The 22,500-nt window shown below is 42.0% G+C and overlaps 1 protein-coding gene across 1 annotated transcript in view; it reads right to left on the bottom strand.

The window, feature by feature from the left end:
• LOC134323347 (protein unc-13 homolog C-like) overlaps nt 1-22,500 on the bottom strand; it is a 211,599-nt gene that overhangs the window by 162,734 nt on the left and 26,365 nt on the right. Inside the window, exons 3-7 of the mRNA XM_063004851.1 lie at nt 21,680-21,702; nt 21,405-21,454; nt 19,634-19,712; nt 15,553-15,558; nt 13,938-14,009 (exon numbers count right to left, since the gene is read on the bottom strand). Coding sequence (XP_062860921.1) covers nt 13,938-14,009; nt 15,553-15,558; nt 19,634-19,712; nt 21,405-21,454; nt 21,680-21,702 — 230 coding nt within the window. The remainder of the gene's footprint in view (nt 1-13,937; nt 14,010-15,552; nt 15,559-19,633; nt 19,713-21,404; nt 21,455-21,679; nt 21,703-22,500) is intronic.

The raw sequence follows: 22,500 nt of genomic DNA, 5'->3' as shown, positions 1-22,500 counted from the left end.
CGGTCAGGTGTCCACATACTTTTGTCCATGTAGTGTATAAACAGTCGGCTCCAGAATTATCGCCCCCTCTTAGTAAGAGCCGGTAAAACAATAAAATACCGTCAGTCAGTCTGTGCATCCATCCATGCATTTAGCAGGTAAGGCTGATTGGACTGGTGATCAAAAGGTTGCTGGTTCAGAACCCACCACTGCCAAAGTGCTACAGATGGGCCCCTAAACAAGGCCCTTAATGCTCAAATGCTTGCACTGTATTCAGTGTTTTGGATAATTGTAAATGTTGTTGGTCAGTCTGTCTGTTAATGAGTCTGTTCACCCGTCTGTCCTTGACTGCCTACCAATTCATCTCTCCAATGATCTGTCCTTCCATCTGACTGTCTGTTTATCTGTCCGCCCATACGTCTGTGTTTCATCAACTGAGGCTTTCCTGACCAACATCAGCGCCCAGCCATACAAATGGGATCATATTCTGACTGAGTGGACACAAATCCCCACAGACGTACTTCAAAATCATGTGAGAGGCCTAGCTGAACAGATCACATAGAGCTTGGTGTGGATTTTTATTCATTTCTATACACATGACCAGATGTGTGTGTGTGTGTGTGTGTGTGTGTGTGTATGGAGGGAGGACAACAGCGTTACGTAACACACTCGGTGCAGATGAAGATGGATGCAGCGGCTCAGACACTGACGCTCGTAAACTTTTACGCTCACGGCGCATCAGACCGAGGTCACGTGACCACAGGGGGCGGGGAGGGACAACAGCGCCGCCACTGTCGCCATTTTTGGAATCCATGAGAGAGAGAGAGAGAGAGAGAGAGAGAAAGCATATGAGAGAGAGAGGTGAAAGACAAAAGCATTAAATAAAAAGAATAAACACAAGGTCATAAAAATGGACCAGAACAAAAAACAAGAAGGAAAAAGAGAGGAAAAAAATACGACAGCATAAAGAAGCAAGAACGCTGAAATAAATAAATAAATAAATAAAATAAAACACTAAAGGAGGCAAAAACAGAGCAGCGGGTGTTTGTGTGAGATAAAGACCACAGCGAGAAAAAATACTGCAGCAAAAAGCAGAAAGAAAAAGGAAATAATGGAGAGAGAGAGGGAACGGTCCCATCTACACTACTGTAGAAAAACACTACAGGGTCAAAAGTATCTGGACATCCCTTCTCAAATCAAATCGAATCAATATACACTGATCAGCTATAACATTAAAACCACCTCCTTGTGTCTACACTCACTGTCCATTTTATCAGCTCCACTTACCATATAGAAGCACTTTGTAGTTCTACAATTACTGACTGTAGTACATCTGTTACTCTACATACTTTTTTAACCTGCTTTCATGCTGTTCTTCAATGGTCAGGACCCCCACAGGACCCCCACAGAGCAGGTATTATTTAGGTGGTGGATCATTCTCAGCACTGCAGTGACACTGACATGGTGGTGGTGTGTTAGTGTGTGTTGTGCTGCTGAAACACTGTGTCCACTCACTGTCCACTCTATTAGACACTCCTACCTAGTTGGTCCACCTTGTAGATGTAAAGTCAGAGACGATCGCTCATCTATTGCTGCTGTTTGAGTCGGTCATCTTCTAGACCTTCATCAGTGGTCACAGGACGCTGCCCACGGGGCGCTATTGGCTGTATATTTTTTGGTTGGTGGACTATTCTCAGTCCAGCAGTGTTAGTGCGGTGTTTAAAAACTCCAGCAGTGCTGCTGTGTCTGATCCACTCAACACACACTAACACACCACCACCATGTTAGTGTCACTGCAGTGCTGAGAATGATCCACCACCTAAATAATACCTACTCTGTGGTGGTCCTGTGGGGGTCCTGACCATTGAAGAACAGCATAAAAGGGGGCTAACAAAGCATGTAGAGAAACAGATGGACTACAGTCAGTAATTGTAGAACTACAAAGTGCTTCTATATGGTTATAATAATAAATGTTAACAAAATAATACAGAAACAATAAAAAGCATTTAAAGGTGAGAGAGAAATCAGATAAAATAATTAAATAAGGCAGCGAGTGGGTGATGATTTTCTTTTACGCTGCACTTAAACGTCTTTGACGTCTCGTTCCTGTTTTTATTTCTGGCTTTAAACTGTTAATAAAATGTGATAATAAAATAGTTTACAAGCTGCAGGTTACTGACGGAAATAAAGCGAATGAGTCTGAAGCGTTCGAGCCTGATTAAACTCCAAAAGCGTTTAGTTTTAAATGTAATCAGCGGCCTGGGCAGCGCAGAAGGACGAGCCGGAGCTCCACCCTGCATTTATCTGTCCTGTAATAGTTTTAATGTTTTAAACACGTCTGATTAAAGGTCCTCCAGAGGTCATTCAGCTCTCTGTGCTCCTATAAATAAGGTGAGACTGTCTATAAACACACGGCGGGTCCGTTTACATCCCCTCTGATACTCATCCACGCCACTCCTGTACTGCACCACTGCTGTTGCTCCTCACAAATACAAACATGGCAGACTCACATTTACACCCACAGCAGTTATCAGACATTTTTTATCCAAAGCGACCTACAATTGTGACGATACAATGCAAGCAATTGAGTGTTTAGGGCCTTGCTCAGGGGCCCAACAGTTGAGTAGTACAGTTTTGCTGTACTAGTTCAGTACCTTAACCACTACGGTACAGAGATGGGGACTCGAGTCGCACGTAAGTCGCACACACAGCGACTTCAGACTCGACTCGTGACTCACAAAAAAATGACTTGTGGACAACAAAAGTCAGCAACATTAGTTACATGTGACAATTATATATATATATATTAGGGCTGTCGAAGTTAACGCGATAATAACGCATTAACGCAATCTCAATTTAACGCGATTTTAAAAAATAGTGCCGTTAACGCAAATTCTAGTTCATGTTGAGACTTGACTGGTAGAACCAACGTTTTAATGTCGGACTTGCCACCGTTGTTCATTTGCGGTTTGTTAAAATAATATAACTGAGCGTCGTAGGGATGCACTTGCATAATAAAGAAATAAATACACGGTATATTCACAAGTTGTCGGGAGCAAAACACTTTATTAACTTAATCTGTTACGGCACTGAATACCGGAGTCAAGCACGCTAGTCCATGAACTATGGAAGCCCCAAAAGGGTCAAAACACACTCACTTCGTGTAGAAACGTCCACTTTTCACATTTCACTTAAAAAACCTTGTTTTCTATAACATTTACACAGATTTTATTTAATGCGATTAATCGCGATTAACTATATGAAATTCTGAGATTAATCGCGATTAAAATTTTTAATCGTTTGACAGCCCTAATATATATATATGATCCGACATCATTCTGATCGTGTCATTTACTGCTCTCTAATAATAATAACGCTCCGGCCGTCTTAACCTGCAACACACGCAATGGGTAAATGTTCCAGCCAGCTTCCGGCGTGGTGATGAAGCGTCGCTCCCTACTTAAAATGGTGGAATACCCAACGTAGTGCACTTCACAGGAACAACTGGGGTGAATGGAACGCTCCTACAGAAATTGCGCTAATGATTGAAAAAGTGCTTTCTGAACCAATCAGAGCTTCTGATTGTAATTGTTAGTAAGAAATGCTGTTTATGTAAATACTTTATCTTCTTCTTCTTTGTATATTTTGGAGAGTATCAAACTACATTTTGTTGAACACAAGTATAATGACAATAAAGGTTCTTCTTCTTCTGTTATTTGCATTTATTTGGTTTGCGTCACACAGATGACGTGGTAATGAAACGCTCGATTGGCTTGCTAACGAGTTCGTGTTAGCAAAGCCAATTCGATCCCCCACCCCACATTCGATCCCTTCCAGTTTGCCTACCGGCCAAACCGCTCCACAGAGGACGCCATCTCCTCTGCTCTTCACCTGAGCCTTGCACACCTGGAGGAGAAGAACACTCATGTGCGGATGCTGTTCCTAGATTTCAGTTCGGCGTTCAACACCATAATTCCACAGCATTTGGTGAACAAACTGGAATCCCTGGGCTTCAGCACCCCCCTGCGAAACTGGCTGCTAGACTTCCTCACTGAACGACCACAGTCAGTTAGGGTTGGACAGAACACCTCCAGTGTCATCACCCTCAGCACACGCTCCCCTCAAGGATGTGTACTGAGCCCCCTGCTGTTCACAACTGTGTCCCTAGGTCTGCCACTAACCATATCGTGAAGTTCGCGGACGACACTACAGTGGTGGTCATCAAGGATGACAACGACCTGGCCAACAGAGAGGAAGTCGAGCTGTTGGTGGGTTGGTGCAGTGCTAACAACTTGATCCTGAACGTGGATAAAACAAAAGAGGTCATCATCGACTTTAGGAGAAACCAGCCCAGCCACGCTCCACTTTTCATCAACAATACAGCTGTGGAGGTGGTCAACAGCATAAAGTTCCTGGGGGTGCACATCACAGACAACCTCACCTGGTCTGTAAACACCACGTCACTGGTCAAGAGGGCACAGCAGCGTCTGCATTTCCTGCGCAGAATGAGGAGAGTCAACCTGCCCCGCCCATCCTCATCACATTTTACAGAAGCACCATAGAGAGCATTCTGACGAGCTGCATCTCTGTGTGGTGTGGAGGCTGCAGCGCCTCTGACTGGAAGAATGTGAGGAGAGTAGTGAGGACAGCGGAGAAAATCATCGGGACTTCTCTTTCCTCCATTCAGGACCTTGCATCAGTGCGCTGAATATCCCGAGCACACAACATCATCAGTGACCCCTCACATCCTCACTGTGGACTGTTTTCCCTGCTGGCTTCTGGTAAAAGATTCAGGAGTATTCGGTGTTCTGTAACAGTTTTTTCCCCCAAGCCATTAGACTACTGAACTCGTAACACTTTTGGACGATTTCAAGGAAAATACTGAGCCACAAGCCATCTGTGAACTCATTATCTACCCTACAAATATGTATATGAACAATTTTTAACTCCACAAGTCACTTTATTTATATTTTATTCATGCTGCTATTTTATAGGTATGTATATATACAGTGTATCACAAAAGTGAGTACACCTCTCACATTTCTGCAAATATTTCATTATATCTTTTCATGGGACAACACTATAGACATGAAACTTGGATATAACTTAGAGTAGTCAGTGTACAGCTTGTATAGCAGTGTAGATTTACTGTCTTCTGAAAATAACTCAACACACAGCCATTAATGTCTAAATAGCTGCAACATAAGTGAGTACACCCCACAGTGAACATGTCCAAATTGTGCCCAAATGTGTCGTTGTCCCTCCCTGGTGTCATGTGTCAAGGTCCCAGGTGTAAATGGGGAGCAGGGCTGTTAAATTTGGTGTTTTGGGTACAATTCTCTCATACTGGCCACTGGATATTCAACATGGCACCTCATGGCAAAGAACTCTCTGAGGATGTGAGAAATAGAATTGTTGCTCTCCACAAAGATGGCCTGGGCTATAAGAAGATTGCTAACACACTGAAACTGAGCTACAGCATGGTGGCCAAGGTCATACAGCGGTTTTCCAGGACAGGTTCCACTCGGAACAGGCTTCGCCAGGGTCGACCAAAGAAGTTGAGTCCACGTGTTCGGCGTCATATCCAGAGGTTGGCTTTAAAAAATAGACACATGAGTGCTGCCAGCATTGCTGCAGAGGTTGAAGATGTGGGAGGTCAGCCTGTCAGTGCTCAGACCATACGCCGCACACTGCATCAACTCGGTCTGCATGGTCGTCATCCCAGAAGGAAGCTGACGCACAAGAAAGCCAGCAAACAGTTTGCTGAAAACAAGCAGTCCAAGAACATGGATTACTGGAATGCCCTGTGGTCTGACGAGACCAAGATAAACTTGTTTGGCTCAGCATGTGTGGCGGCGCCCTGGTGAGAAGTACCAAGACAACTGTATCTTGCCTACAGTCAAGCATGGTGGTGGTAGCATCATGGTCTTGGGCTGCATGAGTGTTGCTGGCACTGGGGAGCTGCAGTTCATTGAGGGAAACATGAATTCCAACATGTACTGTGACATTCTGAAACAGAGCATGATCCCCTCCCTTCGAAAACTGAAGGTAAAGGTAAAGGTGATGGACTAAACCCAATTGAGCACCTGTGGCACATCCTCAAGTGGAAGGTGGAGGAGTTCAAGGTGTCTAACATCCACCAGCTCCGTGATGTCATCATGGAGGAGTGGAAGAGGATTCCAGTAGCAACCTGTGCAGCTCTGGTGAATTCCATGCCCAGGAGGGTTAAGGCAGTGCTGGATAATAATGGTGGTCACACAAAATATTGACACTTTGGGCACAATTTGGACATGTTCACTGTGGGGTGTACTCACTTATGTTGCAGCTATTTAGACATTAATGGCTGTGTGTTGAGTTATTTTCAGAAGACAGTAAATCTACACTGCTATACAAGTTGTACACTGACTACTCTAAGTTATATCCAAGTTTTATTTCTATAGTGTTGTCCCATGAAAAGATATAATACAATATTTGCAGAAATGTGAGGGGTGTACTCACTTTTGTGATACACTGTATGTAGATGTACAGTACATTTATGTATCTATACCATATACCTATATTTAATATTCCTGCTGCTACTTTTCTATATATTTATATACTTTTTATATCACCTACTTTAAAATTTAAATCTGTGCTGCTATATAATTCATTGATATATTTTTATATCTAAATCCTGTGATACTATATATCAATAATTTTCTCGCTTACTCTGTATATTCTGTGCTAGCCAGTTGCAACGAAATTTCGTTCTGCGTACACTTGTGTATAATGAATGACAATAAAGTTTGTCTAAGTCTAATCTGGAATCATTAGGCACAAGGCAGGAACAGTAAAATGGTGCTAAAGTAAAGTGATATGCAGTAAAATCAGGTGCAGTGGAACCGTGTGCAGTAAAATCCCAGGTGAGAAATGGTCTGCTGTGAAATGGTTGTACAGTAAAAGTGTTCAGGTGTTAAAGCTCAGTCAGAAACAGAATCACCTCCACTGGAGTTCAGGAATCATTTAACTGAATCAAATCGCTCTGACCTGAATCACTCATCTGTAAATGATCAGACGAATCACTTCCCCATCACTGCAGAGTTACTGTAGGAGTGTTATAGCGTCTACTAAAGCACTTACTGCGCCGAACGACCTCCTATAGGCATCATACAGTAGTGTGGGTTAAAGCTCACGGGCACCTGATTTTACTATAATCTCTAAAATCTCTACATCTCATCTTCACATCTTTATATCTTAACTTTACATGGTTACGTTGTTTACATATTTTCTTTACATTTTTACATGCTGATTTTTTACATCATATTCTCTTTAAATCTTTATTTTTTTATTTATACTACAACCTTACATTTAGACACATTATTCTTTATATCTTTACATTTAGACACATTTTTCTTTATGTACTTTTACATCTTAAAAAAAAAAAAAAAAATGTCTTTATGCTTTTTCTCCCCTTTTTATCACGTCCAATTACCTGATTGCGTCATGCTTCTTCTCCACCAATGCCGATCCCCGCTTTGATTGAGGAGAACAAAGCTAACCCACGCCCCCTCCGACACGTGGGCAGCAGCCGTATGCATCTTATCACCTACACTTTGACGAGTGCAGTGCAGCTCAGCGTTGTGTATGGCGAGACACACCCTGACAGCACTCTTTTCTCATCTCTGTGCAGGCGCCATCAATCAGCCAGCGGAGGTCGTAATTGCACCAGTCATGAGAGAGAGAGACCCCGTCCGGCTTAGTCCCGCCCATATCTGAACAACAGGCCAATCGTTGTTCATGTGGCACCTTTAAATGATTACATATTTACATCTTTACATAATTTATCTATTTTTTACACCTTCATTTTACATGTTTATATCTTTTCATTTTAATTTTGCATTGTAACACTTAATGTATTGTCCTTACATATTTACTTTACACCGTCATTTTTACATCTTTACATTTTACATACTTTCCTTACATCTTTACTTTGTACTAAGCTTGAATTTTAGAATCCAGTTTTAATAAGAAACTTTCTTTTCTTTTCTTTTTTTTTAATCTTTTATCTATTTTCCAGATACAGTTGAATTAGTGTATGAAGGGGTCAAGGTGTTCCATGGACATTTTGGGACAGATTTCTGTGGCTGGTTATTTTCTGTAAATAAATGATTAAAATACATGTCATGCTCAAACCTTTCCCAGACTTTTTCCTCTAAGAAAAACATCCATGCTTATCTGAAGTGTGTCTGAAACACAACAGGGTCGTGGGTCGAGTTTTAAAAAAGCAATTTTTGCTCTGACATTTCCAGCTGTTAAATCCGGCGTCTGGCTTTGCAGGACTATCACGTGGGCGGTATGAGGGGTGATGGACGACTCCGTTTCAAAATAAAAGGAACATTTATTTTAAAAAAACCATGTCTAAAATCATTCAATAAGCAATAAAAAGCCTCCAAACAGGGAACAATTACTTTCATACAATATCACACTTCCTCACTAATTAAAAGCCAGAGTAACGACACCAATCAGGCTAATCTATGATCTCTATCTGTCATCCCATACTGGCAATTATCTTGTAGTCCATCACTGATTTGTTTTCCTCATCTGGCCCCTGATTGGAGCGTTTCGGACACCCCAGCATATGGCGCCGACAGCCGTTTGTAGAGCGCGTTCTCTCGGAGGAATTGATTTTCTCTGAACGTCGTTCTCTATCTGCGTCTCGGCGCGGCCCAACACGCCAACATCTGCTCAACCCACTTACTAAACTGCACCAGCGCCACTCGTACTCACTTCTAGCCCAGTTCCTGTAGGGAGAAGTGTCTGGCATCTGTCTGATGAATCATTTCTGTGTCTCCGTAGGCTGGTTGTTCACTGAATGATTGAGCGAGTCGCCTCGTTGTCAGAGAAATTACCATCTATGAACCTTATATGAGACGAAATGCTCAAAAATGTTCCCTGTTCTGGGGCGCTCGAGTGGTCCAGCAAAACATTCCGCTAGTGTTGGACACCTAGAGGATTCCTCAGCTGGACGCACCCTAGTGGGCACAATCTACAGTACAGTCTGATGTGTGGGAAAGACTGGACTAAAAAGTGGGTGCGGTCTTCGACGCTGTGTAAGGACCCTGGTTAGTAGCCCGAGGCGCCTGTACAGAAGTGGAGGGACGTGGAGATCAGTGTGTGACTCAAAATAAAGCGCAAATCCACCGAAGTACGGGCAAATAAGAAAGGGTCAGTGGACTGTACACGCGTCCTCGGATGCCATTAGGGTCCTCAGCAGGGAAAGACTAATTGGCTACGATAAATTGGGAGAAAATGCGTAAAGAAAAATAGGAATGTGGATGTGAAGCAGATCCGTATTCATCCACCATGACTGTCCAATTATACCGAATTAATTATAAGGAATAATTTTCGGATTTCTCTTTCTTTATCTTCCAATCTACTCTAGTCATGCGTGTGTTTTCCCTTTATCATTCAGTTTAGTCATTTCCAATTCCTAACTGCACTTCTACCACATCGTATTTTGTTCCTTCATTGCCTTTTAACCTTTTTGTTTATTAATCAGATGCTTTATTATTTAAATTCTCCCTGTTTAAAGGGCTGGGTGTAGCTCAGCAATGAGGAGTCGTTTATAAATGAATCACTTTGCTAATGAATCGTTAAAAGCAAAGTAAATCATCACCAGCTAATCTGATCTGTTCCATGTGGGAATGTTACACACACAGTACATAACAATGATGCTAGAAAATCGTATTAAACATCAGCTACATTTGTTTTGTGGTTTTAAACAAAAAACGCCTGATGTAGCTCAGTAATGACTTTGCACAGAGTCGTTTATAAATGAATCACATGCGAATCACTTTGCTATTTACTTGTTAAAAGCAGAGTAAATCATCACCAGATAATCAGATCTGTTCCATGTGGGATTGTTACACACACAGTACATAAAATGATGCTACAAAATAGTATTAAACAGCAGCTACATTTGTTTTGTAGTATTAAACTAAAACGCCTGATGTAGCTCAGTAATGAATCTGCAATGAGGAGTCGTTTATAAATGAATCACATGCGAATCACTTGGCTAATGGATCGTTAAAAGCAGAGTAAATCATCACTTAATAATCAGATCTGTTCCATGCGGGAATGTTAGACACACAGTACATTAAATGATGCTAGAAAATTGTATTAAAGAGCAGCTACATTTGTTTTGTGGTATAAAACTAGCGACGGACAGGAAAACTTAAAGCACCTGATGTAGCTTGATGAACATGATGAGCCAGTGATAGCTCAGTGGTTAAGGTACTGGTCTAGTAAACACAAGGTTGCTGGTTCAAGCCCCGCCACCACCAAGTTGCCACTGTTGGGTCCCTGAGCAAGGCCCTTAACCCTCATTGCTCATTGTGTAAGTCGCTTTGGATAAAAGCGTCTGCTAAATGCTGAAAATGAAAGAAAATGTAGCTCAGTAATGAATCTGCAATAAGGAGTCGTTTATAATTGAATCACCTTCAAATCACTTTGCTAATAGATCGTTAAAAGCAGAGTCCATCATCGCCTTAATACTCAGATCAAGGTTCTAATCTCATATGGAACAGATCTGATTATTAAGTGATGATTTACTCTGCTTTTAACGATTCATTAGCAAAGTGATTCGCAAATGATTCATTCATAAACGACTCCTCATTGCGGATTCATTACTGAGCTACACCCAGCGCTTTTAGTTTTTCCTGTCTGCTACTAGTTTTATACCACAAATCAAATGTAGCTGATCATTAATACGATTTCTAGCATATTTTTATGTACCGTGTGTGTAACAATCTCACATGGCACAGATTTGTTATCCAGAGATAATTTACTCTGCTTTTAACGATCCATTAGCAAAGTGATTCGTTTATAAACGACTCCTCATTGCGGATTCATTATTGAGCTACATCAGGCGCTTTAAGTTTATCCTGTGTGCCACTAGTTTAATACCACAAAACAGATGTAGCTGCTTATTAATACAATGTTCTAGCATCATGTATCATGCATTTATGTACTGTGTGTGTAACAATCTCACATGGAACAGATCTGATTATTAGGACGATGATTTACTCTGCTTTTAACGATCCATTAGCAAAGTGATTCGCATGTGATTCATTTACAAACGACTCAGATTCATTACTGAGCTACATCAGGCCATTTAGGTTTTTCCTTTTCTAGTTTCATACCCCAAAACAAATATAGTTGTTGTTTAATACAATTTTCTAGCATCAGTTTTGTGTACTGTGTGTAACAATCTCACAACAAATCTTAACTTCTTAATCTAGTAGTCCAGTATGTGCTCCGATGTTCTGTATGAAACGGTTTGAACAATAAAAGATCCTAATGCGATTCGGAGCGTAAAGGAAAACACCATAACGGTTCGGTTCTCAGCCCTCACACTTCACCAATCTGTCACCCTGATTTCAGTCCAAAAAAGCCCAGGATGCACGCTGTAAAGGGTCTGTCCAGTCCAAGCGAAGCACAGAAGCTCGCCCAGTGACGCTGCCAGCTGAGTCTGGTCCAAACAAACCTCTAATGTGCCCCCAATTCAACGAGTTCCAATAATAACAGCTTTATGTCAGACATACACCATCCTGAAATGATGTTCCACTCCAGAAATGCCTGTCTAGTCCAGAACTGTGAACTAAACGTCCAAGCCAAACAAAACCAGAACAGAAATGGTCATCCGATTACATTTCTGTTCAGCTCCTGTATTTATGGGTCAGAACTAACTTCTTTAACCTGTTTTCTGGAAATGCAGCCAAAATTATGGCAACTTTCTGGCTGTTCGGTGATTTTCCGCCCTCCAGGGTTGGCGTGATGGCACTCTTATAAACGGATCTCACATGGATCCACACTGGATGGAGGCTACGTCAGTAGGTGGAGTGGCTGCCCTGCTCATTTCACGGTTTGTACCAAGTTCACTCTCTCTATTCTTTTTTTCTGTGATTTTGAATGTGGCACGTTGGTGGACTGAGTAGCTGGCCCAATTCTGACAACCAGTTTTAATGCTGATTCTATCCCTTTTCTGTCCACTGTCTCCGCAGAAGGCTGTGGATGTTTTTGTGTGTTGTTTTCTGTTATTTTGGCCACATCTTATTTTCGTAAACCCCTTTTGTAGTTGCAGCTCGTTGGTTAAGCACCCTGCATAGTGGGTTCATACTGAAATCCCCTCGTCTCTGTCTGATCCAAACAGGCCCTGAAACAACCATCCATTCAAAACAAACCTGATCCATGAAGATAATCAGTAGCAGGATTGATCGTCCGCGTCCAATCAGCAAATGCGAGAGACAGTGAAAGATGGAGGAAGGAAAAACGGTTCTCTCATTATTGATTCGGGTTCTCCGATCTCTATTTATAATCGCAGGCTTCACCACACAAACTAAGAAGCTGCTCTGTAATCAAAGTGCAATCATCAGAGATCCAGAGAAACACAAAACAACATGAATCATAAAACCTCACGCCGTTCACCGACAACACATCTGAGAGCTGCAAACGTTCCACAGTCTATGAACATTTTCACCCAGCGGTAAATCATGTGGGCCAAGTACGGCTAAAATTTGGGGTTTTTAATGTCAGAGGTGTTAAAGGCCTTTCAGGCGTATACACAGTCAAGATTGGCTGTGTCTGCATGGGGGTTGTCAAACAGCCCAGCCATTAAGAGATGAACTTATCAGTGCGCTCTCAGTGCCGGTCCCAAGCCCAGATAAAATAAGGTAGGACCCTTAAATAAATAAATAAGTAAATAAAATAATTAATTAATTAATACACAAATAAATAAGACTAATGCAATTATTTCAAAATAAAAAAGCACAAAAAAAATGCTATGGAGACCTTTCAAATAACTAACAAACTAATTAAATAACTAACTAACTAAATAAATAAACAAATAGCATTTAAAAGAAGAAGAAATCAATAAATAAATTATTATTTTTAAAAAGAATAAATAAATAAATATCAGGAATGTGGACCAGAATAATATGCTATGGTATCAATCAATCAATCAATCAATTAATCAATAAATACATAAATAAATAAATATCAGATATGTGGACCAGAATAATATGCTATGGTAACAATAAAGCAACCAACCAATCAATCAATCAATAAATTAGGTTAATAAATCAGGTATGTGGACCAGAATGATCCGCTATGGTGACAATTAATAAATCAATCAATCAATTAACCAATAATAAATAAATATCAGGTGAACCAGAATGATCTGCTATGGTGACAATCAATCAATCAACCAACCAACCAACCAATCAATCAATCAACCAATAATAAATAAATATCAGGTATGTGGACCAGAATGATACGCTATGGTGACAATCAATAAATCAATCAATCAACCAACCAATAAATGAATAAATAAATAATATATTATTCTTGTTTATTTAACACCACTTTATCCTGGTTAGGGTCCTAATGCTGTAACACACACTAGACTGGGCGTCAAACCATCGCGGGTCCTCGGCCACCCCTCCCTCAGGCACAATTAATCAAGTCTGTATGTAGACGCCCAACTGGCTGATTCAAACCCTGGATCCCAGCGGTAGTGGGCTAGCGTCATTTATGCCCTTATGGAATCAACCGGAACATCAACTGAGGCTTTCTTGACCAACATCAGCGCCCAGCCATGCAAATCACCTCTTTTGTACTACTGAATGGGCACAAATTTCCACACACAGAAGAGTGGCTGTTGTTGTAGCTGAAAACATCACACAGATCAGTCTGTTTTAATACTGTTTGTTTTTGAAACAGGACCTCCAGCATGCTCATGGTCAGGTGTCCGAATACTTTTGAAACATGGTCGGTTTGTTAACACGTGTGTATTCATGTGCGCCCTCGGTCCAGAGCGAACTCGCTTGCTCTTTGTGGCACCGTGACATCCTACATCGCTGGCTTAACTCTGCTTTCCATTAAGTGTGTGTGTGTGTGTGTGTGTGTGTGTGCACACTCACCAGGTCCTCGTTGTTCAGGGTGGATCTGTTGACCAGCGCAAACGAGATGCCTGCCTTTCGAGCAGCCAGAGTCTGTACAGAAAGAGCAACGCCGGTTATTTACAAGGCCAAAAGCACCCGGAGAAACCAACACAGCGCCAATAAATCACATCTCATCCCGAATCACCGCTGAGAGCCACATCTCGCCTCGACCCGGCGGCTTTATCGGATCAAACCCGCCAATGTGAGTGCAGTAAATGCAGTGTAATGTGGCGGCTCGCTCCGGCTAACCGCGCAGCTCGCAATTACATTTACACATCAAATGGACAGTCAACACTTTCTGAAAATCTCATTCTGACGCCATTCTTACTGTTTTCCCCCTAAAGAATATGACATGAGATAAAATGCATCATAAGGACGTTATAAAGCTTTCACAGCTGGAATAAAAAACCTTGAGTAGCTGAGTAGTCTGTCTGGTCCAAAAAAATTTTGGAAACATTTTCTTTTAAATGGAACTGTAACATGGAGCGATTGCCCATACATCTACACCCATCAGCCATAACATTAAAACCACCTTCTTGTTTCTACACTCACTGTCCATTTTATCAGCTCCACTTACCATATAGAAGCACTTTGTAGTTCTACAATTACTGACTGTAGTCCATCTGTTTCTCTACAAACTTTGTTAGCTCCCTTTCATGCTGTTCTTCAATGCTCAGGACCCCCACAGGACCACCACAGAGCAGATATTATGTAGGTGGTGGAGGATTCTCAGCACTGCAGTGACACTGACATGGTGGTGGTGTGTTGTGCTGGTATGAGTGGATCAGACACAGCAGCGCTGCTGGAGTTTTTAAACACCTCACTGTCACTGCTGGACTGAGAATCGTCCACCAACCAATAATATCCAGCCAACAGCGCCCCGTGGGCAGCGTCCTGTGACCACCGATGAAGGTCTAGAAGATGACCGACTCAAACAGCAGCAATAGATGAGCGATCGTCTCTGACTTTACATCTACAAGGTGGACCAACTAGGTAGGAGTGTCTAATAGAGTGGACAGTGAGTGCACACGGTATTTAAAAACTCCAGCAGCGCTTCTGTGTCTGATCCACTCATACCAGCACAACACACACTAACACACCACCACCATGTCAGTGTCACTGCAGTGCTGAGAATGATCCACCACTTAAATAATACCTGCTCTGTGGTGGTCCTGTGGGGGTCCTGACCATTGAAGAACAGCATGAAAGGGAGCTAACAAAGCATGTAGAGAAACAGATGGACTACAGTCAGTAATTGTAGAACTACAAAGTGCTTCTATGTGGTAAGTGGAGCTGATAAAATGGACAGTGAGTGTAGAAACAAGGAGGTGGTTTTAATGTTATAGTTGATCAGTATATACAACATATATATATATAAAGAGAGAGAGAGAGAGATAGCGAGAGAGACTAATTAGAACCCCTCTCAATCTAAGGTGGACTACTCGGTATAGTCCTAAAAAAAAGGCAGGGCACAAGTAACACTTAATACGTATAACGGTAATAAAAACTGAATTTTTCATAGACTCTACTTGACACTTTATAAGTGGCTAGCACAATTAGCATTGCTGTAAAAACAGAAAAACGTGGTACTCACCAAAGCCTTTTCATTCGAAGCAGCGTGGACGGACGGCGAAGAGCAGAAAAGGAAACAGAAACAGAAGTCTGTCAGTAAAAATCAGTATCTGAAGCTTAAACTCGTAAAAATAAATAAATAACTAAATAAAAATAAAGAATTTTGCAGCATTTGGTGCACGTGTAGCCATATCATCTGCCATGCCCGGGATCATAATGCCACCGAATCTCTCCAGAACAGAAATAAATTCAGAATTTCTGTTTTTCTTATATATTAAAATTCATTCTAAAGTCGATTCATGCAGTACGATGGGATGTTAGCCATGCCTTAAAATTCATACTTATAACGCTCTGCTGGGATTCAGATTCAGATATATTAAAAAGCTACGAGCAAGACATGGACTCCACGAGACCTTCTAAAGGAGTTAACAGCAGAATGTTAACAGCAGGTTCTTCAACAGGTGGATCCTGGTGGATTGAAGCCACCGTCAGTCAGTACCAGATGCAACCGCCTTTGTTGTTCTCTTACATAAAGAGGTGGAGAGTTCCTGCTTCTTTCTAAGAGACCACAAAGATTCCTGCTTCTTTCTAAGAGACCACAAAGGTTCCTGCTTCTTTTCAAGAGGCCACAAAGGTTCCTGCTTCTTTTCAAGAGGCCACAAAGGTTCCTGCTTCTTTCCAAGAGACCATAAAGGTTCCTGGTTCTTTCCAAGAGACCACAAAGATTCCTGCTTCTTTCCAAGAGACCACAAAGATTCCTGCTTCTTTCCAAGAGACCACAAAGGTTCCTGGCTCTTTCCTAGAAACCATCAAAGTTCCTGCTTTGTTCCAAGAAACCACACAAGTTCCTGCTTCTTTCAAAGAGACCACAAATGTTCCTGCTTTTTTCAAAAAGACCACAAAGGTTCCTACTTCTTTCAAAGAGACCACAAAGGTTCCTGATCTTTCAAAGAGACCACAAAGGTTCCTGCGACCATAAAAGTTTCTGGCTCTTTCTAAGAGACCACAAAAGCTCAATCTTCTTTAGAAAAGACCACAGAAGTTTCGGCTTTTTTTCCCCGAGAGATCACAAAGGTTCCTGCTTTCTTCCAAGAGACCACAAAAATTCCTGCTTCTTTTTAAGAGACCACAGAGGTTCTTCCTTTGTTCCAAGAGACCACAAAAGTTACTTCTCCATTCCAAGAGACCACAGAGGTTCCTAGCTCTTTCCTAGAAACCATAAAAGTTCCTGGTTCTTTTCAAGAGATCACAAAAGTTCCTGGTTCTTTTCAAGAGATCACAAAAGTTCCTGGTTCTTTTCAAGAAATTACAAAAGTTCCTGGTTCTTTTCAAGAGATCACAAAAGTTCCTGCTTATTTTTAAGAAATCACAGAAGTTACTCCGTTCTACGTGAACACCAAAGTTCCTGCTTATTTCTAAGAGACCACAAAGGTTCCTGGCTCTTTTTTGAAGTGACTAGAGAAGTTCCCCCTTCTTTCTAAGAGACTGCTAAAGTTCCTGCTTCTTTTCAAGAGACCACAAAAGTTCCTGCTTCTCTCCAGAAGACCACAAAAGTTCCTGCTTCTCTCCAGGAGATCTTAAAACCTCAATTTACTTTTCAAGAATCCACAAAAGTTCCTGCATCATTTTAAGAGAACACAAAAGTTCCTGCTTCTTTCTAAAAGACCACAGAGGTTCCTTCTTCATTCCAAGAGACCACAGAGGTTCCTGGCTCTTTCCTGGAAAACATCAAAGTTCCTGCTTTTTTCCAAGAAACCACACAAGTTCTTGCTTCTTTTTCAAGAGGCCACAAAGGTTCCTGCTTTCTTTACAAGTGACCATAAAAGTTTCTGGCTATTTCTAGAGACCACAAAAGCTCAATCTTCTTTATAAAAGACCACAGAAGTTCCAGCTTTTTCCGAGAAACCACAGAAGTTTCGGCTTTTTCCGAGAAACCACAAAGGTTCCTGCTTTCTTCCAAGAAACCACAACGGTTCCTGCTTTCTTCCAACAGACCACAGAGGATAATCTTTTTTCTAGGAGACCACAAACGTTTCTCTTTATTTCTAAGAGACCACAAAGGTTCCTGCTTCTTTCCAAGAGATCTTAAAAGTGTACTTTACTTTCCTAGAAACCGCAGATGTTCTTGCTTCTTTCTAAGAGATCACAAAGGTTCCTAACTCTGTCCAAGAGACCACAGAAGTTCCTCCTTCTTTCCAAGAGAACATGAAAATTACTGTTTCTTTCTAAAAGACCACAGAGGTCCCTGCATCTTTCCATGGGGGGGTTGTGGGGTGATTTGAACCCCTACATGAACCTGTAGAGCGTTTGTGTAGAAGAATCTCGATGTACTGGAGCGAACGGCAGCTGCCGCAGGCGAAGCGTCCGGACTGAGATCAGATCCGCTCGTTAATCTGATTTAATTAAAGCCACACAGCTCAGCAGGAAGCACTATGGAAAACAGCTTTTATTTTCCACTCAGGCGGCCACGCCCACCGACTGTCTTCATTTAGCTGAATGACGGGCGTCTCTGGGTCAGCGGGGACGGAGCTTCTAAATTCCACCACAGGTTCCTCTCCCTGCACCCTAAAGCAGCCGTTCAGGTATTAGGGGCCGGGATGGGCGACAGATGCATGATGGGAAAGCTAAAACACCAGCGAGCCACACAGTACTGACTTCATCAGGTTCTGTAAAAGCTGATTCCTGCTGCGCGGCACTTTTACACCGTTAGCTCTAACGCGCACCCCGCTCAGAAGTCAGTGAGGTCCTCAGATATATTTTTGGGTGGAGTTGTCAACATTTCACAGCCGCCGATCATAAATTTATTATTATTATTCATTTTTAGGTCTTTGGGAAAAAAAGCCAGAAATCTGACAACTCACGGAAAAATATCCCCCATAATAAATATGGGCCGAAGGCGGGATGGCATGTGGGTAACGCACAAGCCCCAAAAACAACACAAGGGCGACCCGTACTTACCCCAGGAGTGTTGAGTTTAAAATCACATGCAAGATACGAATAAATACAGAATCAATGCTAAACATAGAGCCAAAAATAATAAATACTTCACCTAAACAGCATAAAAAAATCAGTCACAGTTATTAATAAGTTACTTTAAAGCTGCATAAACAAGGAGATTTTGTTCAAAACAAGTCTAGCGCCACCTTGTGCTCGCTGTGAATAATTTATACCATTATTTTATTATTTTAATTTCTCCTGTTAGCAACTGCTGTGGCTCAAATGCATGAATTCAACAATAAGATGAGGCCTAGTATATTAACCTGCAGTATTTAACCTGCAGTATTTAACCTACAGTATTTGGTCTACAATCTTCAGTATTTTATATGCAGTATGTAGCGTACTGTACTTAACCTGCTGTATTTAACCTGCTGTTTTTAACATACTCTGTTTAATCTACAGTATTCAACATCAGTATTTAACCTGCTGTATTCAATCTTCAGTATTTAATATGCAGTATGTAGCCTACTATAGTTAACCTGCTGTATTAAGTGTACAGTATTAAATCTACAGTATTTAACCTGCTGTATTAAGCCTACAGTATTTAACCTAGTGTATTTAGCCTAAATTATTTATTAGGTAACCTGCTGTATTTACACCAAAATGTCCTTGTGAATTCAGATTAGATATATAAACATTGTTCAGCAGAATTTCATAACCTGTGTATGAATCTAAACACACACACACACACACACACACACACACAGTGAAATAAAGACACTGAGATGAGTTGACACTAAGACAGGATTTAAACATTTTTCAGACCAGAAATCCACCCTGTCGTGAGAAGGAACCAGATAACAGCGTAACATCCAGTGTTAGAAACCACATCAGTGTGTCTGTTTGAGGTCGACACCACTCACACTGCTCGGTTTTATCCTAATGAGATTGTGTGATGATTTCCACCTGCAATTTACACGATGCTAAAGTGCTAGCTTCTATTATTAGCCGACAGCGCTGGCCTCTGAGCTCCAGCGCAAGAATCAGAAAGCAAATTCTGAACATCCACATTTTATTTAAATTAGTTCTTAAAATGATGCTTTAGGGACTGTAGGGGGCATTAACACACACACACACACACACACACACACACACAGAAGACTCACCAGGTCCCGCACAATGGGCACGGTCCTCTTCCGCCGTAAATCAGGCATGCTGTCGATGCCATAAAGAATACTGCCAGTCCTGCCGGGGATAGAGCGCAGATTTGGGGCCTATTAATATCATAATAATAGAGGAGCATGTACAACATCACACAGCCCAACAGAGCCGGAGTGATTTACTACTGCAGGGGTAAAATAACCCACAGCCTACAGAGAGAGAGACAGAGATAGATAGATAGATAGATAGATAGATAGATAGATAGATAGATAGATAGATAGATAGATAGATAGATAGATAGATAGATAGATAGATAGACAGACAGACAGACAGACAGACAGACAGACAGACAGACAGATTTGGTGGGTGGGTGGTTGCCTGGGTAGGAAGGTAAGTAGGTGAGTGGTTTAATGGGAGTTTCTTAGGAGGGTAGGTAGAAAGGTTGGAAACTAGGTAGGTAGGGACTTTTTAGTAGGTAGGTTGGTAGGGAGTTTGGTGGATCTGTTGGTGCCTGGGTAGGTAGATAAGTAGGTAGATAGGTAGGTAGGTGGGTTAATAGGAATGGGTAGGTACATAGGTAGGTAGGGAGTAGGTGGGTTGATAGAGAGTATGGTGGGTGGGGGGGTAGGTAGAAAGAAAAAGATAGGTAGGGAGTTTAGTAGGTAAGTAGGTTGGGAGTTTAATGGGTATGTAGGTGGGTTGGTAGTGAGTTTGGTGTATAGGTTGGTGTCTGGGTACATAGGTAGACAGGTAGGTAGGTGGGTTGATAGGAAGTAGGTACGAAGTAAGTAGGTAGGTAAGTAGGCAGATATGTGGGTAGGTAGGAGTGAGTGTGATTAGGTCTGGTTGAGTGTGATTAGGTCTGGTTGAGTGTGGTTAGGTTCAGTTTGGTCTAGTTGAGTGTGGTTGGGTCTGGTTGAGTGTGGTTAGGTTTGGTTGGGACTGGTTGAGTGTGATTGGGTCTGATTGAGTGTGGTTGGGTCCAATTGGGTCTGGCTGAGTGTGGTTAGGTCCAGTTGGGTCTGGTTGAGTGTGGTTGGGTCTGGTTGAGTGTGGTTAGGTCCGGTTGGGTCTGGTTTAGTGTGGTTAGGTCCGGTTGGGTCTGGTTTAGTGTGTTTGGGACTGTTTGAGTGTGGTTGGGTCTGGTTGAGTGTGGTTAGGTCTGGTTGGGTCTGGTTGAGTATGGTTGGGCCCAGTTGTGTCTAGTTAAGTGTGGTTGTGTCTGGTTGAGTGTGGTTGGGATTGGTTGAGTATGGTTGGGCCCAGTTGTGTCTAGTTAAGTGTGGTTGTGTCTGGTTGAGTGTGGTTGGGATTGGTTGAGTGGGGTTTGGACTGGTTGTGTCTGTTTGTGTCTGGTTGAGTGTAGTTGGGTCCGGTTGTGTCCGGTTGTGTCTGGTTGAGTGTAGTTGTGTCTGGTTGTGTCTGGCTGAGTGTGGTTGGGTCTGGTTGAGTCTGGTTGAGTGGGGTTGGGACTGGTTGTGTCTGATTGTGTCTGGTTGAGTGTGGTTGGGTCCGGTTGTGTCTGGTTGAGTGTGGTTGGGTCTGGTTGAGTCTGGTTGGGACTGGTTGAGTATGGTTGGGACTGGTTGAGTATGGTTGGGACTGGTTGAGTGTGGTTAGGTCTGGTTGAGTGTGGCTTGGTCTGGTTGGGTCCAGTTTGGTTTGGTTGAGTATAGTAGAGGGGGATGGACTGGGTAATAAATTTCAGCACCACAGACTGGTTCAGTAAGACATTTTAATCATTGAGGCTGTATGATTTAGTTAGACTGGACTCACCCCCCTCCACTCAGCCCCAGTTTGGCTGGATCCAGAATCCCACCATGACCCTAAAAAACACCCCAAACATTAAAAATATTAAAAACTTTAACAATCAAGCAACTAGTAAAGAATATTAAATAACATATAGAAATTAATTCATTTATTTATACATGCAGGTTGTTTTTATTAGCTTAATTCCGAACAGGACAGGGTGCCAGCACATCAAACAGCATGCCCACTTTTAAAAGATAACACACACACACACACACAAAGAGAAAAGAAGTGGTGGAAACCTGTGCATCCAGAGCAGCACTGTCTGCAAAGTCAAAAAAGAAACAGAAAAGAGAAATTAGTTTTACATTTAATATTTTACACTATATTGCCAAAAGTATGTGGACACCTGACCATGAGCTCGTCATACGTATAATAGCTTCACTCTGCTGGAAATGCACCACGAGACTTTGGTGTCTGTGGGCATTTAGCGTGCACTTTTATCTTAAACAACTTACAATTAAGTGGGTAGTTTGGTGGGTTGATAGGGGGTTTGGTGGGTGGATAGTTAGTTAGATAGGTAGGTAGTGAGTTTGATTGGTGGGTTGATAGGGTGTTTGGTGGGTGGATAGGTAGGTAGATAGGTGGGTAGTGAGTTTGGTTGGTGGGTTGGTGCCTGGGTAAGTAGGTAGGTAGGTAGGTAGGTAGGTAGGTAGGTAGGTAGGTAGGTAGGTAGGTAGGTAGGTAGGTAGGTAGAAAGACAGACAGACAGACAGACAGATAGATAAGTGGGTAGGTTGATAGGTGGGTAGATAAATAAGTAGATAGGTAGACAGACAGAAAAACAGAGAGACAGACATATATATATATATAGATAGACAGACATACAGAGGGGCAGACAGATATAGATAGATAGATGATAGACAGACAGACAGACAGAGAGGGAGAGAGACAGACAGATAGATAGATAGACAGACAGAAAGAAAGACTGACAGACAGACAGACAGGTGGGTGGGTAGGTAGGTGGATAAATAGGTAGGTAGGTAAGTAGGTAAGTCAATTGATAATAAGTTTGGTTGGTTGGTGGGTAGGTAGGTAGGTAGGTAGGTAGGTAGGTAGGTAG

Source organism: Trichomycterus rosablanca, chromosome 11 (assembly GCF_030014385.1).
Source record: "Trichomycterus rosablanca isolate fTriRos1 chromosome 11, fTriRos1.hap1, whole genome shotgun sequence".
Classification (NCBI taxonomy): domain Eukaryota; kingdom Metazoa; phylum Chordata; class Actinopteri; order Siluriformes; family Trichomycteridae; genus Trichomycterus; species Trichomycterus rosablanca.
Note: the sequence above shows the minus strand (reverse complement) of the source record. Positions and strands in the feature narration are given on the sequence as shown.